Raw genomic sequence first — 27,036 nt, 5'->3', positions numbered from 1 at the left:
TCCTACTTGTGCTACTTTTTTTTGTACTGTGAAATCTCAACCCCTTCACATAACTGCTCAAGACCAACAGATAACCAACAAACCACAGTGGTAAAAAGTTAAAATTGGGTGGGTGCGGTGGCTCACGCCTGTAAGCCTAGCACTCTGGAAGGCCGAGGTGGGCGGATTGCTCAAGGTCAGGAGTTCGAAACCAGCCTGAGCAAGAGCGAGACCCCAGTCTCTACTATAAATAGAAATAAATTAATTGGCTAACTAATATATATAGAAAAAATTATCTGGGCATGGTGGCACATGCCTGTAGTCCCAGGTACTTGGGAGGGTGAGGCAGAAGGATTGCTTGAGCCCAGGAGTTTGAGGTTGCTGTGAGCTATGCTGACGCCACGGCACTCACTCTAGCTGGGGCAACAGAGTGAGACTGTCTCAAAAAAAAAAAAAAAGTTAAAATTGAATATCAAATATACCTTTCTAAGTGCTATGGACTGTTTATTGGTGGCAATATGTCAGTAAGAAAACATTCTGCCTTCAAAGAATTTACAGATAAGTAAAATACAGTATGTTAAGTTGTGATAAGTACTTTGGAGAATGTAAAGCAGAGAAAAGGGCATGGGGAGGGAGTGTGTGTGTGTTTGTGTAGGTGAGAAGGATTGATGCAATTAGAAAAAAGGTGGCAAGAGAAGGCTTCATTAGGTTACATTTTAGCAAAGACCTGAAGGAAGTGACACAGCAAGCCATTGGCTAGCTGGGGTAAGATCATTCCAGCATTATCTCAGGAAACATCTGAAACGTCAAAGGTTCTGAGATAAAAATATACTGGCATGTTTGAGAAATTGTAAGGAGGCCAGAGTAGTTGGTGTGGAAATGAGTGAGGGGAGGAGTCACAGGATATGAGGTTAGAAAGGCAATAGAAAGCCAGATACCACAGGGCCTTGCATAAAGACTGAATGGGCCGGGCGTGGTGGCTCACGCCTGTAATCCTAGCACTTTGGGAGGCCTAGGCGGGTGGATTGCTCAAGGTCAGGAGTTCGAAACCAGCCTGAGTGAGACCCCCCGTCTCTACCAAAAATAGAAATAAATTAATTGACCAACTAAAAATATATATACAAAAAATTAGCCGGGCGTGGTGGCGCATGCCTGTAGCCCCAGCTACTCGCTGAGGCTGAGGCAGAAGGATTGCTTGAGCCCAGGAGTTTGAGGTTGTTGTGAGCGAGGCTGACCCACAGCACTCTAGCCGGCACAACAGAGTGAGACTCTATCTCAAAAAAAACAAAAAAAAAAACACCAAAGTAAATAGTAATTTACTTTTAAATTTCTAAGTAGTAATTTTTTGTCTGTCTTGGACTTAGCAGAAGGATTTTTTTTCAACTAAGCCCTTCAGCAGACCGTCTCATTAAAGGAAAATCTTTGTTGCATCTCTATTCCTGTATCTCTTGACATTGTTCACTAAAGTAGTTTTAATTGATTGATAATTAATTAATTTATAGACAGAGTCTCACTCTATTGCCCTGGCTAGAGTGAGTACCGTGGCGTCAGCCTAGCTCACAGCAACCTCAAACTCCTGGGCTCAATCGATCCTTCTGCCTCAGCCTTCCGAGTAGCTGGGACTACAGGTATGTGCCACCACTCCGACTAATTTTTTCTATTTTTAGTAGAGACGGGTCTGGCTCTTGCTCAGGCTCCTCTCGAACTCCTGAGCTCAAGGGATCCTCCCACCTCAGCCTCCCAGAGTGCTGGGATTACAGGTGGAAGCCACCGGCCTAGAGTAGTTTTAATATTACTTTTTGATATTATCACAGTTGGTTGCAGATTCTGATTCTCAAATATTCTGTAATGTGACTGCTTCCAGCTAGTTTTGGAGAGCAGGGTTATTTTTCTTGTTCTATCCTATATCCCTAGTGCCTGGTACTTAGATGTTCAATAAATATTTGTTGAATCAATTAATTTCAGGAAAGGGCCTTGTTTTAAGACTGTCTCTGGAAACAGCACTATCCTCACACCCTTCTTTTGTTCGTTTTAATCATTTCTTGTCCCTAAACGTACTACTTTTCTTGAGGGCTATAGATTCTCTATACTCACCTCCACTGTTAATCACGTTCACCTGCTCATTCATCATGGCTAAAATAGCTTAAATGAAAATGACAATGAGCAGATTAAGGGAGGTTGGGATGTAAAAAATATCTAGAAGGGTTATGCAAATAAAATGTTGGATCATTTTTATAAAACAAAGTGGTGGCGATGATAGAGGAGAGATGCTTTTAACTTAAAACCCTTAAAGGATGATAAAATTGGTATTGTGCCTGTCATTTCTATAATATCTGGATTACTTAGCATGGCGTTGTAGAGAATTTTAGAGAATCAGGGCTTAAACTAGAACTCATATTTCCTTATTCTCGGTCCAATGCTGTTTACTAAATGAGAGGCGATAAGGGATAAAGGATGAGGCTGTGTTCAATTTCGCCTCTTCCTCCCATTTACCAGTTATAGGCCCATTATGTTCCTCGGTCCTCTTCTCTGTAAAATGGAAGTAATAGTTTCTACCTTTTAGGGTTGCTGTGAAAAATTAAATGATTTATACATGTAATTCTCCATTACGTTAATCATAGTACACACCCCAAAAATGTTTCTCGGTGCGCTACATCAAATGTTCAGTAAATGTATTACACTGTTCATAAAAGAAAACTGAATCTTTTTCATGTGTAAGAGTCAAATGTACACTGATTCTCTAGCCTCTGTGTATGAGTGGTAAGAGAGCAGCAGCCTAGGACTACAGACCCAGGGTCCAAAAACGACCTGAAAATGAGCCAAGCTATGACATGGAAAATATCTGCAGCCTGCAATCCACGCAGCAGCCAGCCCTGCGACGGGCTTCTGGGCTCGCTCTCCTCTGGGCAGAGTTGCTGACAGACAGTTCGTCTTAGCCACACCAGCCGTGCCTTTTCTCAGAGCTCCGCCTTCCCAGATATGCTAGGTAGCAGGCCTCGGCCAATGGCGACGCAGCGTCATCGGAGCAGTATCCAATCAGCAGTTAGGAGCGCGGAAAGGAGCGGGGCCGAGTTAAGAGCGGCTGGCGCGGCAGAGCGCGGCGCCCGAGGTAAGATGGCGGTGCTGCGTGCTCTTAGACCTTGCGGTTAGGCTGCTTCTTCGCTTTCTGTTGGCTCGGAGGTGCTACTTCGCCTCAAGCAGTGTCGGAATCAATCTCCTTCCTACAGGCTTCCAGGAGCCAGGTTCTCCGGTGACTGGAGCTTTAGGACAAAATGGCGTTCGCACGGGCAGCCGAGGCTTGGCCTGGCCCAGTCGTGATCTCTGAGGCGGGACGGGACAAAGGCGGCGTGCGGAGAGGCGGGGGCGGGGCGCGGTGCTGCGGCGTGGCCGCCTCGTGGGGCAGGCGCTGTAGCTTCCGCCCGTGCTGCAGTCGGGAGTGCTGAAGATACTTTGAACGTATCTTCTGGGCCCGATGGGAGAAGTTAAGGGGAGGAAGAGTCACAAAAATGCCTGTGAAGACTTGGGGGAGGGCGGTGAGGAGTTAAGGAGCATAGGCTGCGGGGCCAATTTCTGCCGGTCCTGTAGAAACTATCTGCGATCCCTCTGGATATTGTAGAGGAGGAATTTTCAGGAAGGGTGAGGGCTTTTTTTGATCTTTCGTTTGACTCTGCAGGTTTTGGTATGAACAGGATTCGGATTCACGTCTTGCCAACCAATCGGGGGAGGATCACCCCAGTGTCCAGATCTCAGGAGCCCTTGTCGTGTTCTTTCACTCATCGCCCATGCTCTCAACCTCGTCTCGAGGGGCAGGAGTTTTGCATTAAGCATATCCTTGAAGACAAGAATGCACCCTTCAAGCAGTGTAGTTATATATCGACGAAGAATGGAAAAAGATGTCCCAATGCTGCCCCAAAGCCAGAGAAGAAAGATGGGTATGTATATGTATAGAGATATGTGTGTCTTAAAGTGAGAGTAGGATATGATATGATATGGGTTTGAGCATAGCTGCCGAGTTTTAGGTCATGTGCTTTTAAAATTGGGGTTATGGATATATCTTTTGAAAATTAAAAAACATTGAGACGGTGAAAACTTTTAGGACACTTGAGTTGGGTCACTTAGTTCCTCTCTTTGGATCTTTTTCCTTATCTGTAAAATGAAGGGATATTCTAAATTATTTCTAATGCAGGGATACATGGCTCTTTTGGCTGGCCATGAACTTTGTTAAATAACATGCAAAATTGTATATGTGTGTATTCTTCTGGAAGAGACTTCATAGGTTTCATCATATACACAAAGGTATCCATGCAAAAACGTAATGACTAGATGATATCTTGTAGTTTTAAAATTGTGTCCTACATCTTACTACCTACAGTGGATTGATATTAAAATATTGCGTAGCCTTCCAGAACCAGTTTTGAAAGATGAAAGGGTGCATGGTTTATGAGATGATGTCAACATTTTTATAGTTGGAATGTTTTGTTTGGTGAAGCACTGGATATCACTGCCTGCATTTCCCTTTAATAACATCAAATGAGTTGACCTTGGGTCAGTTAAATTCCTTCGACTAAACTGGCCTTTTTAGAAATGAATATAATAGACACTTTAATTTCCTAAAAATGATTTAAAGATTTGGGACTAAGGAAATCACTGAACCCTTTCAAGAAGGGACCTGTAACTATTAATGTCTTGTTTCTTTAGGGTGTCCTTCTGTGCTGAACATGCCCGTAGGAATGCCCTGGCACTTCATGCTCAAATGAAGAAGACCAACCCAGGGCCTATGGGTGAAACACTCTTATGCCAGCTGAGCTCATATGCTAAGACAGAGCTGGGGTCTCAGACTCCAGAAAGTAGCCGCAGTGAAGCCAGCCGAATACTGGGTAAGGATCTTGTCTCCTAGAATGAAAAAGGAGGACGAAGGTTAAGAAAGAACTTAGTTTAATTTAGTACAGTACCTTGAATATATTTGGCAATGTTATTTTTTATTCATTGGGACTTCAGTGAGCATTCCAGGATTGCTATGTTGTTTACCAGTTCTTTTGAATTTGAAGTAGTATTTGTTTAGGTTTACTCCCCTGAGTTGGTGACATTTTCCTTCATTGCTGTTTTTGTGCTTAACAGCTTTGTTAGGTAAAGTAATTTTAGGAAACAAGAATAATTTTTAGATTGGCTTTTCTGTCCTTTTGAGAGGGTGTGGTTAACTATTTATGTTGTAAATAATCTCACCAGGGTTGTATTTTAAGCATTTTTATTTGCCAGTGCCTTTGTACTAAGTTTTTTTTTTTTTTTTTTTTAATTTTAAGGTTTGGATTAATATGTTAAGTAATCTAGTTTGGTGTGGTGGAGTTACAGAGGTGGGAAGTCTTAATGGCTGCTCTCCCTTCCTTGCCTCAGATGAAGACAGCTGGAGTGATGGGGAGCAGGAACCCATTACTGTGGATCAGACATGGAGAGGTGACCCTGACAGTGAAGCTGATAGCATAGACAGTGATCAAGAAGATCCCCTAAAGTAAGTTGTAACTCCACATAAGGCTTTTGAATATCTTATGTAGTTAGTATATGGAATGTAGTGCTGCATGCTATGCTGTTAATAGATCAGTAATTTAGGAGGGTCAAAGATAACTGTGAGCAGTAAAAACTGTTGTATATCATGATGGTTCATTATCATCTTGCCTCAAAGCAGGATTTGATTCTTTTTTAGAAGCCTTATAATTTGGAAAAATTTTGCACACCAAATTCTACATAAGACAAAGTGCAAGGGAGAAAATAGGACATTTGAAGATGGGAATGTGGGAGATAAGTTGAAAAATGCTCAGACCAGAGAAGGGAAAATCAATGTGAATAGGCGGCCTAAAACTCAGGAATAATGAGGTGATTGTACTTGAATAATTACTTATTTTGCAGAATTCTGTGTTTATGGATTTTTCTTAAAAGTTTTATTTTTAGTTTACAGTTGTACATGTTTATGGGGTACAAAATGTTTTGACACATGTACACATCGTTTAATGATCAAATCGAGGTAATTACTATATCCATCACCTTAAACATTTATCGTTTCTTTGTGAATTTTTTTTTTTTTTTTGAGACAGAGTCTTGCTTCGTTGCCCAGGCTACAGTGAGTGCCGTGGTGTCAGCCTAGCTCACAGCAACCTCAAACTCCTGGGCTCAAGCAATCCTTCTGCCTCAGCCTCCCGAGTAGCTGGGACTACAGGCATGTGCCACCATGCCCGGCTAATTTTTTCTATATATACTAGTTGGCCAATTAATTTTCTTTCTATTTATAGTAGAGACGGGGTCTCGCTCTTGCTCAGGCTGGTTTCGAACTCCTGACCTTGCGCAATCCTCCTGCCTCTGCCTCCCAGAGTGCTGGGATTACAGGTGTGAGCCACTGCGCCCAGCCCTTTATGAAATTTTTTAAAGAAAAATACAAAGGTATATTTCATGAAACCAAAGTCTCGCCTAAGAAAAACTGATTTAGAAATCCAGAAGTGAGTAATCATCCCAATTACATCTTACTAAGGTTCTGCTCTTCACTTAACCCATGATTGACAAGTTGTAGAAACATAAAAATGTTGTCATTCCAAAGTCTTGTATTTCTCTGTCTCATGGGTTTTTTTTTATGACAGAGTCTCACTCTGTTGCCCAGGCTAGAGTGTTGTGGCGTCAGCCTAGCTCACAGCAACCTCAAACTCCTGAGCTCAAGCAGTCCTCCTACCTCAACCTCCTGAGTAGCTACAGGCATGCGCCACCATGCCTGGCTAATTTTTTCTATATTTTTTAGTAGAGAACAGGGTCTTGCTTTGCTCAGGCTGGTCTTGAGCTTTTGACCTCAAGGGATCCTCCCACCTTGGCCTCTCAGAGTGCTAGGATTATGAGTGTGAGCCACTGTGCCTGGCTAACAAATGTGTTTTTTTAAAAATTACAAGTTTTAATCAACTTGATGTTGGTATCTTTTGTGCTTTAATTAGAATATGTTAAGATACATGTTAATTTCAGCATTTTCTGGTTTGGCACAAAAAAAAAAAACCAAGATACATGTTAATTAATTGAACACTTTAAAGCTGTCCTGACTGGTAAGTGATGATTCCATATTAAGTTATTTAAGTGGAATAAGAATGTAGATTTAATAAAAATTTATAGTGTTCCTTATCTTCACTTCTTTTAGGCATAATACAAATAAATAACTGGGGAAAATAATGAAACATGTTCCCTAAGTCTAATCGTACTACCCTTTTCTACATTTTTTTCTTTTTTGATCAGGCAATCTCCTCATCATCTCATTCTGGAAAAATAGAATGACTATTCCCCATTTTCTACTTTTAAGCTTGGATTTTTATTAGTATTGTGTTTTCTTATGTTTTGCTGTATTCTCTTTTTCCAGACATGCTGGTGTCTACACAGCAGAAGAAGTGGCTCTGATTATGCGTGAGAAGCTAATTCGTTTGCAGTCTTTGTACATCGATCAGTTTAAACGACTTCAGCATCTGCTCAAGGAAAAGAAGCGCCGGTACTTACATAATCGCAAAGTGGAACATGAAGCTCTAGGCAAGTTGTATGACATTTTCAACAAGTTATTGTGGGTTCAACATGTGATTTTGGTAGTAAAGTCATGTGTTGCTTATTGATAGGGATATGTGCGTTATTAGGTGATTTTGTTATTTTTTGAACCTCAAAGAGTGCACTTATACAAACCTAGATAGTATAGTCTACTACACTCCTAGGTTATATGGGATAGCCTATTGCTTCTAGGCTACAAACTTGTACAGTATGTTACCATACTGAATTCTGGGAGCACTTGTTACACAATGGTAAGTATTTGTATGTGTAAACATAGAAAAGGTACAGTTACAATACAGTATAAAGGGTTAAAAAATGGTACCACCTGTATTAGGGCAGTTAGTATGAATGGACCTTGCAGGACTAGCAGTTGCTCTGAGTTGGTCAGTTGAGTGGTGAGTGAATGTGAAGGCCTAGGATGGTACTACATAGTACTATAGACTTTATAAACACTACATTTAGGCTACAGTAAATTTATGAAAAACTTTTCTTTAATAATAAATTACCCTTAGTTTATTGTAACTTTTATACTTTAAAAATTTTTTAACTTCTTGACTCTTTTGTAATAATATTTAGCTTAAAACATTGTACCGCTTTACAAAAATATTTTTATGCCTTTATTCTGTAAGATTTTTTCTATTTAAAAATTTTCTAATGTTTTTTATTTTTTAAACTTTTTTGTTAAAGACTAAGACACAAACACACACATTAGACTAGGCATACACAGAGTCAGAATCATTACTATTGTTTTCCACTTCCACATCTTGCCCTATTTGTAAGGTCTTCAAGGGTTTGTTTTTTTTTGTAATTCTTTAAAATTTTTTCACCCAAGGAGTTTTTTTTGTTTTTTTTTTTTTGAGACAAAGTCTCGCTTTGTTGCCCAGGCTAGAGTGAGTGCCGTGGTGTCAGCCTAGCTCACAGCAACCTCAAACTTCTGGGCTCAAGCAATCCTTCTGCCTCAGCCTCCCAAGTAGTTGGGACTACAGGCATGCGCCACCATGCCCAGCTAATTTTTTCTATATATATTAGTTGGCCAATTCATTTGTTTCTATTTATAGTAGAGATGGGGGTCTCGCTCTTGCTCAGGCTGGTTTCGAACACCTGACCTCGAGCAATCCACCCGCCTCAGCCTCCCAGAGTGCTAGGATTACAGGCGTGAGCCACTGCGCCCAGCCTCACCCAAGGAGTTTTTTTTTTTTTTTTTTCTTTTTTTACTTCTAGTACTGGCTGATCCCAAGGAGTTTTAAGAAAGGTCTTCAGGGTTAATAACACACATGGAGCTGTCATCTCCTAGGATAGCAATGCCTTCTGAAGCTATTTTATAGTTAACTTTTTTTAATAAGGAGAAAGAGTACACTCTAACAATAAAAAATGTAACATAGTAAATACATAAAGCAGTAACATAGATGTTTATTATCATTATCAAATGTTGTGTGCTGCACATAATTGTATATGCTATACTTTTATATGAATGACATCACTATAGATTTCTTCACCAGCGTTACCACAAATGTGAGATAATAGGCAATCAGCTCCATTATAATCTTTTTTTTTTTTTTTTTTGAGACAAGTGTCTCACTCTGTTGCCCAGGCTAGAGTGCCGTGGCGTCAGCCTACCTCGCAGCATCCTCAAACTCCTGGGCTCAAGCGATCTTCCTGCCTCAGCCTCCCAGGTAGCTGGGACTACAGACGCACACCACTGTTCCTGGCTAATTTTTTTCTATTTTTAGTTTGGCTAAAAAGTAAAGTGTTTTTTGTTTTTTGTTTTTTTTAGAAAATGTTTTTTAATATTTTATCTTCTCTTTGCATTTATAACATAATTCACTTCAAAAATCACAGAATCCTTTTCTTCCAATGCCACAAACTCTGTTACAAATGAAAGCTGGTACTGCTGCTTATCAAAATATACAAGATAATTGCTGCTTTATATAAAAACCACTTTATATGTTAACTTGTTCCCCAAAACCTTTTTTTCTTTTTGGCCTAGTTAAAAAAATGTTGTTACAAATAATTTCTTCCAATTATAGTAGAGACGGAGGTCTCACTCTTTCTCAGGCTGGTCTCGAACTCAAGTAGTCCTCCTGCTTCAGCCTGTCAGAGTGCTAGGATTACAGACATGAGCCACTGCACCCGGCCAAGCTCCATTATAATCTTAAGGGACCATCATTGTATATGGAGTTGTGGAGGCTAAAGCAACTCCATCTTGGATGCAATCTGCCGTGTTGACTTCTCATTAACCCCTGTTCTGGGGATGCCTGTAAGATTTCTGCCTTATTTGCTGTTACCATGTAAATCCTGCCCTTAGGCAGATTCACAGAGAATTCTTGCCTTTCTCTGAGGGGTCAACTTTGGTTGTCCTACCCATTCCTTCCCTGTATCATATAAGCCCTGGGGTGGAGGGTACAGGGATCCATCATCATCTTGTACTGCTGTTGGAGACATGGCTTCTGTTCGTAAGTCCCTATTGTTTCTTTCTGAGAAAATGGATTTTTCACTCTCTTTCTTTGGCTTCTCAGCCTCCTCAGACTTTGGGGGTAGGTTTGTATACACCTGCTTACCACAGAACAGGGATCCTTCATTGACTGAAAGGTTATGCAATACATTACTGTCATTAGATTTGTTTCTGCCTTGGTACCTAGAATGAAGGAGAATTTGCTTTTGAAACTACCTATCTTACAGTCAAAGATTTCCTTGTTTACTTGTTGATTTGGAGAAGCATACTTGAAGGGTTTCTTGACAGATAACATCTTGACTTTTTTTTTTTTTTTTTTTTTTTTTTGAGACAGAGTCTCACTTTGTTGCCCGGGCTAGAGTGAGTGCCGTGGCGTCAGCCTAGCTCACAGCAACCTCAAACTCCTGGGCTCGAGTGATCCTTCTGCCTCAGCCTCCCGGGTAGCTGGGACTACAGGCATGCGCCACCATGCCCGGCTAATTTTATATATATATCAGTTGGCCAATTAATTTCTTTCTATTTATAGTAGAGACGGGGTCTCGCTCAGGCTGGTTTTGAACTCCTGACCTTGAGCAATCCGCCCGCCTCGGCCTCCCAAGAGCTAGGATTACAGGCGTGAGCCACAGCGCCCGGCCAACATCTTGACTCTTGTAACTCTCTAGGTAGTAGTCTCCTGACTGGCCCAGAGGGACTTTTGGCCAAAGAACGAGAAAACTTGAAGCGATTAAAGTGTCTCCGGCGATACCGCCAGCGATATGGAGTGGAAGCCTTACTACACAGGCAGTTGAAGGAACGCAGAATGCTGGCCACAGATGGTGCCGCCCAACAGGTAATTTGTGTATATACCTCTAGGATATATACATTCACTTTGTTTACAGAGTTAGGATAATTATCAAAATATTATCCAGTCCTGGCTCTGAAACCTCACTTAATTGTTCTTGAGTTATAGTGAAGGCACCTACCTAGAAGTCAGGAGACATAGGGTTCTAGTCTCAATGCCCTACAGACCAGCTCTATGCTTTAGTATTATCATCTACAAATTGAGTGGTTGAGAAAGATTTCTACATCTTTTTGGTTCAGGTATTCTTCAGTTCAGGAATACCACAGGTTAAGCCTAAGTTGTGTGGTAGTTTTGTCTTAAAAGGTGGGAAGATAGGTAGAATAGGAGCAATTGAATGTCAGGAAGAAAGGTTATTGGGAAGAAGAGTTTAGTGAGCACTCTTAAATTTGTTTCTCAAATTCTTGGTCTCTGCTTCAGTAAGACTAATTTTATTTTTATCTGTTTTATTTGTTGAGGGTCCATGTAAGGTTACAATTTAAAAAAGGGTTCTGCTAAAAGACAGACTAGTTTGAAAATTATTAAGTTATATCATACTTTTATAACACGGGACAGGTATATTTGGGATTAAGGTTGGTTCATTCTTTATACATGAGGTTTTAAATGTTTTTCTTTGCATAATGGTGAATTAGTTTTTGTTAAATGTTGAATTTTCTAGCCTTTAAGGGTGTATTTTTCTTATATAACTAAGTATTGTCATAATTGTATGTTCTTTTGTTGGTTGGTTGGTTTTATCTGTTTTTTCCATTTTAGGCTCATACCACTCGTTCCAGTCAGAGGTGCTTGGCCTTTGTGGATGATGTTCGTTGTTCCAATCAGTCTCTTCCAATGACCAGACACTGCCTTACCCGTATCTTTTTACTGGGCACCTGTTCCAGCTTGATTTGCTAGTTAGACTGAGGGCTAGTGGGAATCTCTGTGCTAGTATGCTTAATTAAAAGTTTTGTTTTCCTTTGGCCCTGAATCAAGGCCAGCAGTTTGCTGAAGCTGTTGGTTTCAAACAGGAGCCTAAAGAATTATCTTTCTATGGTCTGTTGGCCATTTCAGAACTTTGGAAATGTAATGGTCAATTCATTAGAAAGAAACATCTGAGTTATTGGCAATAGATGTAGGCTTGTATTTATTTGTAGTGTTAATACTGGAGTTCTAGAATATCCATGAAATTTTTATATTTATCTCAAGATCTCTGATTTAAGTTATTTGTTAGAATTGTAATGCTGTTAAATCTTAGTTATAACCCCTCAAAATTGCTGTGCGGTTTTCAACCAAAACGAAAGGATGATTCTACACCATGAACTTCCCTCTAGCATTATCCTTTTGTGTGGTTAACTTATATAATTTAAACTTAATTCAAATCAGTAGCTTATTGGTTCTAAAAATGAGAAGCTTTTTCTTCTCCTTTTGATTAATTTGCCTTTGAACCATCATAATGTCTTTTGATTCTGCTAAAGGACTACATTTACAATTGGGCTTCAAAACTTTTTTGAGTTGTTTATTTGATTGTTAAAGTGCATCTTTTAAATTTCTTTTGGTTGGGGGGGGACAGAGTCTCACTCTGTTGCCTGGGCTAGAGTGCCATGGTATCAACCTAGCTCACAGCAACCTCAAACTCCTAGGCTCAAGCGATCCTCCTGCCTCAGCCTCCTGAGTAGGACTACAGGCATGCACCACCATGCCTGGCTAATTTTTTGTATATTTTTTAGTTGGCCAATTAATTTCTTTCTATTTTTAGTAGAGACAGGGTCTTGCTCTTGCGCTTGCTCAGGCTGGTTTCGAAATCCTGCCTGAGCTTGAGTGATCTGCCTGCCTCAGCCTCCCAGAGTGCTAGGATTACAGGTATGAGCCACCACTTCCGGCCTAATTTTTATGTGTTTTGAGACAGTCTCACTCTGTCACCTGGACTAGTGTGCTGTGGTGTCAGCCTAGCTCATGGCAACCTCAAACTTTGGGCTCAAGCAATCTCCTGCCTCTGCCTCATGAGTAGCTGGGATTACAGGTGCATGCCACCATGCCTGGCTAATTTTTCTGTTTAGTAGAGACAGGGTCTGATTCTTGCTCAGGTTGGTCTTGAACTCCTGAGCTCTAGTGATCCTCCTGCCTTGCCTTCCCAGAGTGCTAGGATTATAGGTGCGAGTCACTATGCCCAAGCTGAAAGTGCATCTTTATTATGGACGTTGATTGAGAAAATTACATATCACAGTAAAAGCACTTAAATATTATCTGTTGTAAACCAGCGGATCAAGGGGACTCGGACACCGGAATCCAATCAGTCAAATTAGTTTATTGATACCTGCGCAGAGGCTGTCACCACTCCATGCAAGGAGGGAGAAGCAGCCCGGAACAAAGCCTTTGCTGTTTTCTTATACCCTAGGGGCTGGCAGCTATGCAAGCGAGCAATCACAGTAGCAGAACTTTGTGGTTAGTTGTTAATCAAGTGAACAATGGAAAGGTACATTGAGGGACAAGGGACTTTTCCTGGAACAGGACCTCTCTATTCTTTTTGGGAACAGGCCTCCTCAACTACCTCCTCCCTCCTCTGGGACCTTTTACTAATAGTTAGAGCAAGACTGACTCCATTTTAGATTTACAGGAGCCACCTTTAGTCTATATCTACTTCAATCTTTATATGAAAGGCATAACATTGCTGGATTTTATTTGCCTGGGAAGAAATGCCAATATTTAAAAATAAAAATATGTATTTTGTGTAATAGAAAAGGAGAACCCCCTCTTGATCTTTTGATAGGGAGGCTGATTTTTTTTTAATTGTTTATTAGATATTTTACCCATTTATTACAACAAATGTCTGAGAAAGGATTACTATCCTTAATATAAAATGCTTGTGCAAAGTAATAATTAGAAACTTTAAAGATAACTGCTTAAAATGTAATTGGGCAAAGGCTATCTATGGACATATTTAAAAGAAGATAGTTGAAAAGTGTTTATGTTCTCTGTAAATACAATTGACCCTTGAACAACTTGAGACTTGGGGCACTGACCCTTTATACCAGGGGTCCTCAAACTTTTTAAACAGGGAGCCAGTTCACTGTCCCTCATACCGTTGGAGAGTGTGCACTATGGGCCTGGGACGAGTCGGCTGCTAAGTAGGACAGGCAGCGGCAGCGGCAGCAAAAACACCCAGAACGTCGAATAAATGTCCTGGGCAGCCCACATGTGGCCCAAGGGCCGTAGTTTGAGGACGCCTCCTCTATACTGTTGAAGATCTGCTTTAGACTCCCCCAAAACTTAACTACTAATAGCCTCCTGTTGACTAGAAGCCTTATTGATAACATAGTTGATTAATACATATTTTATGTGTTGTATATGTTACACGCTATATTCTTTTTTTTTTTTTTTGAGACAGAGTCTCGCTTTGTTGCCCAGGCTAGAGTGAGTGCCGTGGCGTCAGCCTAGCTCACAGCAACCTCAAACTCCTGGGCTCGAGTGATCCTTCTGCCTCAGCCTCCCGGGCAGCTGGGACTACAGGCATGCGCCACCATGCCCGGCTAATTTTTTATATATATATCAGTTGGCCAATTAATTTCTTTCTATTTATAGTAGAGACGGGGTCTCGCTCTTGCTCAGGCTGGTTTTGAACTCCTGACCTTGAGCAATCCGCCCGCCTCGGCCTCCCAAGAGCTAGGATTACAGGCGTGAGCCACAGCGCCCGGCCTTACACGCTATATTCTTAAAGTAAACTAGAGAAAAAATAAAATCAGGGCACAGTAGTTTGCACCTACAATCCTAGCCGCTCAGGATGCTGAGGCAGGAGGATCACTTGAGGATAGGAGTTCAAGACCAGCCTCAGCAACATAGGGAGGCCCCTCTCTCTACAAAAAGAAAAATTAGCTCAGGGTGGTAGTGCATACCTTTAGTCCCAGCTACTTGGGAGGCTGAGGCAAGAAGATCGCTTGAACTCAGGAAGTAGAGGCTGTAGTGAGCTATTATTGTGCCACTGCATCTAGCCTGGGCAACAGAGCAAGACCTGTCTCAAAAAAAAAAGTGTGTGTATATGTGTATATATATGTTTGTGTGTATATATTTATGAGGATATATTTACTATTTGATAAGTGGAAGTAGATTATTATGAAGGTCTTCATCTTTGTCATATTTACACTGAGTAGGTGGAGGAGGAAGAGGACGGGTTGGTCTTGCTGTCTTAGGGGTGGCAGAGGCAGAAGAAAATCCACATACAAGTAGGCCTGTGCAGTTCAAACTTATGTTGTTCAAGAGTTAACTATAAATAGGAAGTAAAATGAGGAAAATTTAAAATCTGTAAACTTGATATTTGTACATATATTTAAGATAAACTTTAAAATATATAATTTTTTTAATGAGTGAATAAATTTCAAAATTAAGTGAGAGTATGATAAAATGGGACCTTCTAATTGTTGCCAGTGGGAATATAAATTGGTATAAGCTTTTTGGAAATCAGTTTGAAAATATTCATATTCTTTGATATGGTCATTTTACCTCTGGGAAATTATTTTAAGAAGACAACCATCTGTAATTTTTTATTTTTTTTTATTTTTTATTTTTTTTCCATGGGGCCACTTCCATTCCCTCCCTCACAGCCCCTGCCCTCCAGGTGCTCCATCGGGGCCACTTCCGTCCCCTCCCTCAATGCCCCTGCCCTCCAGGTGCTCCCATGGGGCCACTTCCGTTCCCTCCCTCAATGCCCCTGCCCTCCAGGTGCTCCATGGGGCCACTTCCGTTCCCTCCCTCAATGCCCCTGCCCTCCAGGTGCTCCCATGGGGCCACTTCCATTCCCTCCCTCGCAGCCCCTGCCCTCCAGGTGCTCCATCGGGGCCACTTCCGTCCCCTCCCTCAATGCCCCTGCCCTCCAGGTGCTCCATCGGGGCCACTTCCGTCCCCTCCCTCAATGCCCCTGCCCTCCAGGTGCTCCATGGGGCCACTTCCATTCCCTCCCTCACAGCCCCTGCCCTCCAGGTGCTCCCATGGGGCCACCTCCGTCCCCTCCCTCAATGCCCCTGCCCTCCAGGTGCTCCATCGGGGCCACTTCCGTCCCCTCCCTCAATGCCCCTGCCCTCCAGGTGCTCCATCGGGGCCACTTCCGTTCCCTCCCTCAATGCCCCTGCCCTCCAGGTGCTCCATCGGGGCCACTTCCGTTCCCTCGACAACCATCTGTAATAAATCTGGTCTGTGAATACAAAAAAAAAAAAAAAAGAAGACAACCAAATGCAGACCAGTGTTTTGACATAAAATATTATCTGGCTGGAGATAGCCTTAAAATATTCAGAGATGGAGAAAAGTAAATTAAGGCACAATATAATATGGAATATTTTCAGCCATTAAACTTTATATTTGCCAAAATCTGTGAATGACAGGAAAATGAAAGTGACAAAAATAGGATATGGAATTGTGTAGAATGTGTTTACCTGTGTGAAACTGAATACCAGGAGGGAATGTAACACATAAATGTGATTAGTTTTGCATGTTAGGAGGGTTATGAATGCCCCTTTTCCACTCTGTTTCTTGATACTTTCTGGGTTTTTATTGTGAGCTTGAATTACTTTTTTATAAAGAAAAAAACCCAGTTTAGAGATAGTAAGGACTATTTTAGATATTTCTTATAATGTACTCAAGTAATTTATTGGAATATAAGTATTTTAAAAAGCAAAGTTGAAAATGAAATGTATTTGAAAAGAGAAGGGAAGTATTTTTTTTCTTTTTATGCTCTTTTCTTTCCACTCCATAGTTGCCTAAGTCACTTACCCTTCCTTAAGTCCTTTCCCCAGAGAAAGATGCGACTGCCATTGGTGACCTGTTAACTCTTTACTCTGGTCTAATGGAGACAGCACTGGACTGAAAGTGAAGTACCCAGACTTTAGGTGTAGGTTAACTATTCCCTTCTTTTTGTCTCTGTTGTCCCCATCTGAAATGAAAGGGGGTGGAGAATGGTTGGGGGAGGTTTCTCTAGGAAACTGGGGTATTTAAGAGGCTTTGTGAAATTCCTTTGAATTCCATGAAAAAAGTTTCTGGTTGAGATATTTAATGGATTAATATTTAAAAAAAAATTTTTTTTTTTTTTTTTTTGAGACAGAGTCTCACTCTGTTGGCCTGACTACAGTGCCATGGCGTCAGCCTACAGCAACCTCAAACTCCTGGGCTCAAGCTATCCTTCTGCCTCAGCCTCCCGAGTAGCTGGGACTACAGGCATGTGCCACCATGCCTGGCTAATTTTTTCTATTTTTGATATAGATGGGGTCTCGTTCTTGCTCAGGCTGGTCTTGAACTCCCGAGCTCAAATGATCTGCCCACCTCGTCCTCCCAGAGTGCTAGGATTACAGGTGTGAGCCACCACTCCCGGCCTAAATATTAGAATAACTTAAATAACATTGGGCTGTGTAAGCACATTAGATATTGCTTAGATTTTCTTAAGCATGTAGAGAGTTCATATTTGATTATTCCCATTAGATTCATGTTTATTCATTTGATCATTCAGTAAATGTTTACTTTGTGTTATCTAGTGTTCCTTTAAAGTAGTGGTTCTCAACTGGGAGCCATTTTGTCCTCCATTTGGCAATGTGTGGAGAAATTTTTGATTGTCATACCTCAGGGATAGGGGTGATACTGACAGATAATGGAAAGAAGCCAGATATGCTGCTTAAACATTTGACATCCAGCAAAGAATTACCTGGCCCACAGGTCAATAGTGGCATCATTGTGAAATTCTGCTTTGGAGTTTAGCCCTTTCGAAGGACTGAACTCCTTCGATAGGATAGAAAAAAACAGCTTTATTCAAGAAGATTTACTTGGTTTAAAAAACTATGATGTACATTAGATTTTTTAATTTTTAAAAATTGCCTTAAAAGTTTTGAGAAAATTACCCATAATTCCATAACCCCGATACAGTTGATTTATAGAAAATTATGTTTTCTGGTTAAAAATAAGCTAAAGTTTAAAATAACATTTGTTTGGCCAGGTGTAGTGGCTCACACCTGTAATCCTAGCACTTTGAGAGGTCAAGGTGGAAGGACCACTTGAGACAGAGTTCAAGACCATCCTGAACAAGAGTGAGACCCTGTCTCTACAAAAAAAAAAATAGAAAAATTAGCCGGGTGTGATGGCACACACCTGTATCCCAGCTACTACTTAGGAGTCTGAGGCAGGAGGATCTCTTGAGCCCAGGAGCTTGAGGTTGCAGTGAGCTGTGATGAGGCCACAGCACTCTAGCCTGGGGAACAGAGCAATGCCCCGTTTCAAAAAAAAAAAAAGATGTGTTTGCTAATCTAGGGAAATTTCATGGTTTGAAATCTTAACCATGTGGTTAAGATTTCAAAAAATGCCATGTGGTTAAGATTTCAAAAAATGGCCACACTTGCATAAATGTATTTTGCAGAGTAACTTGAACTTGAATTTTATCTAATCATGATTTTAATTTTGATTCATTCTACAGAATTTTCTCTGCCAACTTGGAAATTGACCCTGTTTCTCCTGCCCTTAACAGAAGTTGTTATAGAGCTCTTGGAGTGTTCCTGGAGTACTTTTATTTCATGGGCCCTCATAAGCAAAATAATCTTTTTCTTTGGGATCATAAAAGGACTCCCCTGTTGTTACCACTCTTTCCTTAAGAAAAAAAAAGATTTATTTTTAGTTCTTGTCAGCATATGATACCTAGTGACTATTTGTAGACCTCTGTTTCCCCAAATTTGGTGCTGCTTTAAATATGTAAATCGTCTTTGGAAACAAAGTCCTAAAAGTTTTTGCAAACTTTGTCTGCCTAACAGTGCAGAAACTGCATTGTTTTTTTTTGTTTTTTTGAGACAGAGTCTCGCTTTGTTGCCCAGGCTAGAGTGGGTGCCATGGTGTCAGCCTAGCTCACAGCAACCTCAAACTCCTGGGCTCAAGCAATCCTCCTGCCTCAGCCTCCCAAGTAGCTGGGACTACAGGCATGCGCCACCATGCCCGGCTAATTTTTTCTATATAAGTTGGCCAATTAATTTGTTTCTATTTATGATAGAGACGGGGGTCTCGCTCTTGCTCCGGCTGGTTTTAAACTCCTAACCTTGAGCGATCCGCCCGCCTCGGCCTCCCAGAGTGCTAGGATTACAGGTGTGAGCCACTGCGCCAGGCCAGAAACTGCATTGTATTTCTTGACTCTTGGAAGGGGTTGGTAGGGGCTTCTGCAGGCTATTTGCATTTGCTAGGACATGTTTCTTGTGAATAGGTGTGTGGGCCTAGGAGTGTTATTGCTATTTGCCTAGCACTGTCATAAGGGAGAACAGGATTAGTGTATAGTTTAAATGATCAGGATCTTAAAAAGGAGGTTGGGGAGAAGTTTTAAATTACTGGTAGAGCTAGATTTCGATGCTAGTAATTGACATTTATTTTGGGAAGTAATTTTAAAAATTACTAACTGCATTTGGTTTTCCTGTATCAAATGTAGCTGTAATTATCTTGTGTAGTCCAGACTTTAAATTTTACATAGCAGACAACTCTGTTGTATTTTGTACCTCGACAGATCCTGTTTTATTTCCCTTGACCATTTTTCAACAGATATTTGTCAGGATACAAATCAGGTTCTCTTCAAATGTTGCCAGGGATCTGAAGAGGTACCCTGCAACAAACCAGTTCCTGTAAGCCTCTCTGAGGATCCCTGCTGCCCACTGCATTTCCAGTTGCCTCCCCAGATGTATAAGCCCGAGCAGGTGCTGTCTGTGCCAGACGATCTGGAAGCCGGCCCCATGGATCTGTACTTGAGTGCTGCTGAGCTTCAGCCCACTGAGAGTTTACCTCTGGAGTTCAGTGATGTAAGTTAGAGAAGCTCTGTTCTGTTTGGCCCTTGAGATAAAGCCTTATTTATTAATTGTGAGAGTAGGTTAGTCTTTGGTGGTTAGGAGAGTTGTAAGTTTTTGAAATGATGTATGTATTTGTATGTTAGCATATTCATTTAGAGACTTCTGCCCTACTTCATTTGTTTCATCCTTTTTCAAGAGATAATTCACATACCATAAATTCTACCCTTTGAAATTATATGGTTCGGTGATTTTTAGTATATTCACAGTTATGCAACTGTCACCACTATCTAATTTCAGAATGTTTTCATCATCCCTCAAAGAAACCCAATATCAGTTAGTAGTCATTTCTCATTTTCTTTTGTCCCCATCCTCTAGCAACTATTAATCTATTTTTTATCTATAAATTTGCCTAGTCTGGACATTACATATAAATGTAATCATACTGTGGGCTTTTATGTCTGGCTTATTTCACTTAGCATAATTTTTTCAAGGTTTGTCCATGTTGTAATAGTATGTATCAATACTTCCTTTTTTATGACTGAATTAATATTACATTGTTTGCATATACCACATTTTAAAATTCTAAATCTATCAGTTGATGGACATTTGTGCTTTTCTACTTTTTGGCCAGTAAGGAATATGATCTTATGAACATTCTTTTGTAAGGTTTTGTGTGGACAGATTTTCGAATCTCCAGTTCTCTCTGTGTATGTATTTAGCAGTGGACTTATTTGTTAAACCACTAATTTCATTTAGACAGAAAAGCAAAATTCTTCTATTTTGTTGACTTAATATTGATACTTCTAAAACCACTTGCAGGTTTAAATTCACAGAAGCATTTCTTTTTCTGAGAGAATGATAATGGAGATTATAAAGTAAGGGAAGTTGGAAAGGCAAGATGACAGTTAGATTTGGTGTAGCCTAAAGATTTGGGTGCTTATCCCCAAGGTGAATTTGATTTATTAAAATCATAAATGAATTTTGATTTCTGTAGATATCAACTCTTGAACTGTGTAAACTTCTGTTTTGGCTCTATGGTAAAGGTTTTTATTTTCAGATGAATATGTCCTCCAGTCCTGAATCACGTCAGAGTCAAAAAATAATAATAATAATAATAATATGTATAGTTTAGAAACACGCCTCTAAACTAGGCTCTGGTTATTTTTTCCATTTTCAGTATGTTACAGAGTCTATTGTGAACTAACTGGAACAACAGTGCTCTTCCAAGTATTTGTTCTTATAGCCTTCCAAGTATGCACACGACCCTATCTTTTTCAACTTTTTCCTCAATTGGTCCCAGTCTCTGATTTCATTGGTTTCCCTAATTAGCACTGATCTATTATTTGACTTTAGAGGCATTTCATCTCTTTCTTGGCACTTTCGCTTAATCTTTAGTCTTCTAGATAAAAGTTTTCCTTATTTTTTCTGAGGATAAATTTTCCAAATTTTTTAATGAAAGTGTCTTTCATATAATCATAACATGAATAAGGTGACAGATCTAAATGAAAAATTCAATATAGGTTGCAAGATTGTTTGCTAAGTGTAGAAGCAAGGTTTGGGTGGCCTCAAGGGTCTCTTTCACTGAGATATATCAGGACAGAGTAGTTTCTGAAAAAGAAAAAGTGCTATTGAGAATATGCTGGTTTCAATATTTTTTTTTTTTTTTTTTACAGGATCCCAGCTACTTGGAGTCAATATTTTTTTGTAATTTCTCCCTTTTAAAAAAGTTGGTTGTATACTGCCTGTGGGTTTATCAAATTTTTGATTTTTGTTATTTCCTTTAGAAGGAAAATACAATTTTTTTTTTGTTTGTTTGTTTTTGAGGCAGAGTCTCACTTTGTTACCCAGGCTAGAATGAGTGCCATGGCGTCAGCCTAGCTCACAGCAACCTCAAACTCCTGGGCTCGAGCAATCCTGCTGCCTCAGCCACCCGAGTAGCTGGGACTACAGGCATGTGCCACCATGCCCGGCTAATTTTTTCTATATATATTAGTTGGCCAATTAATTTCTTTCTGTTTATAGTAGAGACGAGGTCTCGCTCTTGCTCAGGCTGGTTTCAAACTCCTGACCTTGAGCAATCAGCCTGCCTCGGCCTCCCAGAGTGCTAGGATTACAGGCGTGAGCCACAGCGCCCGGCCCACAATTTTTTTTTTTTTAAGATGGGATCTCTGTTGCTCAGGGTGGAGTGCAGTGATGTGATGATAGCTTAGTGCAACCTCAAACTCCTAGGCTCAAGCAATCCTCCCACCTTAGCTTCCTGAGTAGCTGAGACTTAGGTGTGCACAAATATACCTGGCTAAGAAAAATATAACTTTATTATAATCTTGATTATAATTATTTTTTATAAAATCTGTTTCATAGATTCATAGAACATGAGAACTAGAAAATAGCCTTAGAAATAGAGATTATATACTTAAGTGTTTCCCAAACTTTTCTAATAAGGTTATATTGAAGAGAAGAAATGAACAGATAGCCCTAGATTAATAAAGACAGATTTTTGTCTACTTCCTCATTATATTTGAAGAAACCTAGAGAGAGGTGTTATCTTTTTTAAACTTAGTAACATGAGCAGCTTTATGAACCTATTCCTGTTGCAGTTTGTTCAATGATTATATTACTTGTTTGCTTTTCAGAAGATGTGTAGACAAAATATTAGAGATTATGAAATGTTATCTTAGGTTTTCTGATATTTAAGGAATCTTAAAAATATTTTTTAAATGTATTGTCAGATTTGTTAATCCTTATTTGTGGCATGAGTTTTTCAAAGAATGCATCAGAAAACCTTATTTTTAAAAATCCAATGGGTTTTTAAGATGAGCCTTTGCTGGACTAGGCACAGTGGCTCATGCCCATAATTTCAGCACTGTGGGAGGCTGAGGCAGGAGGATGGCTTGAGCTCAGGAAACTAGTCTGAGCAAGAGCCAAACCCATTCTCTACAAAAAAATAGAAAAATTAACTGGTAGCTGGGCTGGTCTTGAATTTCTGGCTTCAAGTGATCCTCTCACCTTGGCCTTCCAAAGTGCTGGAATTACAGGCGTTAGCCAGTGCACCTAGCCTAATAGAGTTTTAAGTTTCGTTCTTCTCTTTACCTTAAGGTGAAGATGGGAAGGATTGAAAATTCTTCGACTTACTTAAATTAATGGAACTAAGCTTCTCATGAAGCTAGATTATTAGAAATGCAGAGCCTCTGTAAACTGGATTGGGCACAGGGGTATAAACCTTGGATATTTTTAACTCTTGGGAAGGAGAGTTTAGCACTAGGTTATTTAGAAAGTAGTGGCATGAAAGTTAGTTTGATGTATTGTTTGAGCCTTTGCAATCCCTTAGGCCCTGAATTAGAACCAGTAATTGGCTGTTGTAGCTGTTGGTTTCAAACAGGAGCCAAGAGCGATGTCTTCCTTGTGGTCTGTTGGCTATTTGATATTACTGTGTGAATGGCCAATTCGTTTGGAAGAAACATAGTCTAGAATATGTCAGTGTTTTTTTTTTTTTTTTTTTTTTGAGACAGAGTCTCGCTTTGTTGCCCAGGCTAGAGTGAGTGCCATGGCGTCAGCCTAGCTCACAGCAACCTCAAACTCCTGGGCTCAAGTGATCCTTCTGTCTCAGCCTCCCAAGTAGCTGGGACTACAGGCATGAGCCACCATGCCCGGCTAATTTTTTTTTTTTTTTATATATATATCAGTTGGCCAATTAGTTTCTTTCTATTTATAGTAGAGACGGGGTCTCGCTCTTGCTCAGGCTGGTTTCGAACTCCTGACCTCGAGCAATCCGCCCGCCTCGGCCTCCCAGAGAGCTAGGATTACAGGCGTGAGCCACCGCGCCCGGCCTATGTCAGTGTTTTTTAACAGAGTAGTTAAACTATGTTAGGTTTAAGAATCATGGACTTACTCTGTGGGGATAGAGACTTAACCAAAATATTTCCTAGCCATTCAGAGGAACATTTTTCTGTCCTTCCTTCCCACCTTTTCCCTTTCACCACTTCACTTGATCTTAGCCAAAAGGCAGAGCAGCAATCCCCCTCTTGAACTCACTCGCTTGTTTTGTGGCTGTTAGGACAATAATCAGGCAATCTCATATTGCCCAGTGTTTTTAAGCAATATTTAATTGTAATTTTTGTTTATGCCGATTGTCCATACTTAAATTTATCACTGGTGAATTTAGATGTTGACTATAGTTAGCCTCAGAGGGAATATGCTTTTTATCATTTTAACCATTAAGTGTACAACTTAATGATATTAAAAACATTCACAGTGCTATGCCACCATTACCACTTTCTTTTCCAGAACTTTTCCATCGGCCCAAACAAAAACTCTGTTGTCATTAAACAGTAACCCTCCCCTTCCCCTAGCTTCTACCATTCTACTATCTGTATTAATTTTCCTGGGAATTTGCTTTTTTAAGGCACTGTACTGGTCTGTGTTTTGTACTTGACAGTAAGAAAAAGTTCTCAGTGCTCTTGGATCTTGTCTTATTTGCTGGACATTCTGGTAAAATCTTTTTTTGATTAAAGGGGCAAGGAATGAGAGAGGGAACAGAGAATTGCTTTGAGGTTTACTGAAAATATGCCACCTGTAGTTGATTGGTTCCCTTGGTATTGCTGATAGGCTTTTCTCTTTTTTTCCTAGGATTTGGATGTTGTGGGTGACGGTATGCAGTGCCCCCCTTCACCCTTGCTTTTTGATCCTTCATTAACCCTTGAAGATCATTCAATCAAAGAAATTGCTGAAGGCAGCCCTGTGGATATCTTGGCAAGTGAAGAACAATCCCACCTATGCTTTCCTTGTGTGACCCAGCCAGGCAAAGGGTTCCCTGCAGGGTAGCATGTACTCCAGGGAGTAGGGGTGTCATCACAAGTAGAGTATAAAGATTGCCCCAGATGGCTTTTGCTCAGTGAATATGCCATATAAGGAGGGTACTTTTAAAAAATGTCCTTCTCTGCTCCTCGATGGCCTTGTTGCCCTAATTCTCCAGATGGGCCTTTAGAATACCTAATAGCCCCTGATCCTCATATCCCAGAGTAAGACATTCTTCCTTTTCTTTGCCTTCTTTTTTCTTTTTTTTCCCCTTTCTTTTAAAATTTATTTACTTTTTAAAAATTTTATTTTATTTGACCGGGTCTTGCTTTGTTGCCCAGGCTGGAATGCAGTTAGGCCATCATAGCTCACTGTAGCCTTGAACTCCTGGGCTCAAGTGATCCTCCCCCTTCAGCCTCTTGAGTAGGTAGGACTGCAGGGATGTACCATCGTGCCTGGCTGTTTTTTTAAAAATTTTGGGGGGCCTGGTATGTGGCTTACACCTGTAATCCTAACACTCTGGGAGGCTGAGCAGAAGGATTGCTTGAGCTCTGGAGTTTGAGCTATCATGACACCACTGTACTCTATCCTGGGTGACAGTGAGACTCTGTCTCGAAAAAAAACCAACTTTTTTTCTCTTTTTTGTAGAGGTGTGGTCTTGCCCAGTCTGGTCTTGAACTCCTGGGCCCAAATGATCCTCCTGCCTCAGCCTCATACTTCCAAAGAGCTGGGTTATGAGTGTGAGCCACCATGCCTGGCCAATTTATTTAAATAAAAGGTTGGGACATGGTATCTTCAATTGTACCTTTTTTTAAATTTTCATTTTTGGGGGGAGATCGAGTCTTGCTCTGTTGCCTGGGCTAGAGTGCAGTAGTGTTGTCATAGTTCACTGCACAGCCAAACTTCTGGACTCAAGAGATCCTGCCACCTTGGATTCCAGAGTAGCTGGGACTAGAGTTGGGCACCACCACTCCTGGCTGATCTTTTTAGAGATGGAGTCTCGCTATGTTGCCTAGGCTGATCTCGAACTCCTGGGCTCAGGCAGTCCTCCCCACCCCCTTCCTTGGCCTCCCAAAGTGCTGGAATTACAGATGTGAGTCACTGTGCCTGGCCAGTAAATTGTACCCTTTAACACATTGACTGACACACTAGTGAAAAAAATTTTTCCTTGGGGCCATGGTGTTTTATTACAAGAATAGAATAAAATATTCAAAAGCAAAATGATTCTAATTTATTTAAAAATTTATTTTTTATTGTTTTCTGTGCGTGAATTATATGCAACTTGAAAAATAGTCCTCGCGGATCCCAAGGTAAAGAGAGGTGTGTCAGTTACATATACTTCACGAGGCCCCGGGCTCAAAATAGCATGAGTTAAATACAACTTATGTGGCAGTTAATGTGTTAGAGGAGAATTCAGCAATGGGATTGTTCTCATTGTAGAAGTAAGGACTGATAATGTGACTTGACTTGTTTCTCTCAGCCTTTGATGGAAAACTAATGGCCCTGACTGAAGACCAGCAGTTAGACTATAGCTGTTGGTTTCAAACAGAGGCCTAAAGGACTGTCTTCCTGTGGTCTGTTGGCTGTTCTGTTATCTTAGCAGAGAATGGCTATTTCATTTGGAAGAAACAACCCACAGCTCTCCTTCATATTGGAAGAGCCTCAGGAGTGCTACAAGTAACGACTTCTGACTCTAAGAGACAAGGATAGCTAAGTTTGGGGAAGCACACCTGCCCAGAATTATTTTATTTTTGTTGTCATGTTGTTACTCTAAATGGGCATTGATAAGTCAGATATATACTTCATACCACAATGAATGAAATTCTAACCAAAGTGTCTTTATTTCTTTTAACAGGGCCAGATGCAGATGGCTGGAGATGGGTGCAGATCCCAGGGATCTCGAAATTCTGAGAAAGCCTCTGCACCATTGCCTCAAAGTGGATTGGCTACTGCAAATGGGAAGCCAGAACCCCCTTCTGTCAGTTGATAGTGTGTTTTGGGAACCATTTGACTTTGGTGGATTTAAATTTCTCATTCCTCAAACAAGTATTTCTCTGATTATCTCTCACTAAACGGGCAACCCAGACTACCTTGTTTTTTTTTCTGGATTGAATGCTATAGTTAAACATAAAACCAAATTTTGAGAGAATGGACCAATAGTTTTCAAAAGTTGTGGGTTTCTTCCCACTCTGAGCAAGAAAGAGAGTGATAATTCTTGTCAAAGCTTCTGGGATTTGAGTATTTGGGACTATGCCTAAGGGGAAAGAGACATCTTTGTAATGGGATTTCCTAAGTCATGGATAGGAATCCATATAAGTGGCCAGGTGGAAGCTGTCTTTGAGTGGTGCCCTTGAAATATTGATGGCCCTGATGATGTCTGTTTATCTAAAGGGCTACATTTTAGCCTGCCTTCACCTTCACTTAATTGGGTAGTCTGAACCCCTTTCCCCAGTAAACTCTGCCTTTATCCTCTCAGAAAATAGCCCACAGGACTGGGCCCTTCTTAATTACCCATCTTGCTTCTAACCTGTGTAAATTTCTGTGATTGGCTGTCTTATGTAAGATACAGTAAAAATTGTATATAGTTTCTATTAAATGTTAAAGGAAATGTTACAAAAATGTAAAACAATCATTTGAATTGGATGCATATTTTGTTTGTA

General features: G+C 40.5%; 1 protein-coding gene and 3 non-coding genes across 9 annotated transcripts; all 4 read left to right on the top strand.

The window, feature by feature from the left end:
- Positions 1–1,801: 1,801 nt before the first annotated feature.
- KANSL2 (KAT8 regulatory NSL complex subunit 2) lies at positions 1,802–27,036 on the top strand. 6 transcript variants are annotated; one of them, XR_012921436.1, is made up of 10 exons: positions 1,802–3,088; positions 3,653–3,911; positions 4,678–4,856; positions 5,371–5,485; positions 7,358–7,521; positions 10,648–10,814; positions 11,577–11,673; positions 16,580–16,674; positions 18,241–18,315; positions 19,341–19,422. XR_012921436.1 is itself a non-coding variant. In XM_012757300.3 (10 exons), exons 1-10 carry the CDS (start codon positions 2,959–2,961, stop codon positions 26,361–26,363), a joined length of 1,620 nt encoding a protein of 539 aa, XP_012612754.1. In that variant the 5' UTR covers positions 2,656–2,958; the 3' UTR covers positions 26,364–27,036. The 6 variants fall into 6 exon arrangements, 5 of the variants coding, with proteins under 5 accessions (XP_075863336.1, XP_075863335.1, XP_012612754.1 ...); XM_012757300.3 differs by lacking the exons at positions 16,580–16,674; positions 18,241–18,315 and adding exons at positions 24,209–24,331; positions 26,232–27,036 and having other exon boundaries at positions 2,656–3,088; positions 19,341–19,594; XM_012757445.2 differs by lacking the exons at positions 1,802–3,088; positions 16,580–16,674; positions 18,241–18,315 and adding exons at positions 3,135–3,159; positions 24,209–24,331; positions 26,232–27,036 and having other exon boundaries at positions 19,341–19,594.
- Positions 11,777–11,913, top strand: LOC142873610 (small nucleolar RNA SNORA2/SNORA34 family). The gene has a single exon (XR_012921604.1). It is a non-coding gene; the product is annotated as a small nucleolar RNA SNORA2/SNORA34 family (small nucleolar RNA).
- Positions 22,908–23,045, top strand: LOC142873612 (small nucleolar RNA SNORA2/SNORA34 family). The gene has a single exon (XR_012921606.1). It is a non-coding gene; the product is annotated as a small nucleolar RNA SNORA2/SNORA34 family (small nucleolar RNA).
- LOC142873611 (small nucleolar RNA SNORA2/SNORA34 family) lies at positions 25,874–26,010 on the top strand. The gene has a single exon (XR_012921605.1). It is a non-coding gene; the product is annotated as a small nucleolar RNA SNORA2/SNORA34 family (small nucleolar RNA).

This window comes from Microcebus murinus, chromosome 10 (assembly GCF_040939455.1).
Source record: "Microcebus murinus isolate Inina chromosome 10, M.murinus_Inina_mat1.0, whole genome shotgun sequence".
Classification (NCBI taxonomy): Eukaryota; Metazoa; Chordata; class Mammalia; order Primates; family Cheirogaleidae; genus Microcebus; species Microcebus murinus.
The sequence above is the reverse complement of the archived record's forward strand: the minus strand, read 5'-3'. Positions and strand labels throughout refer to the sequence as shown.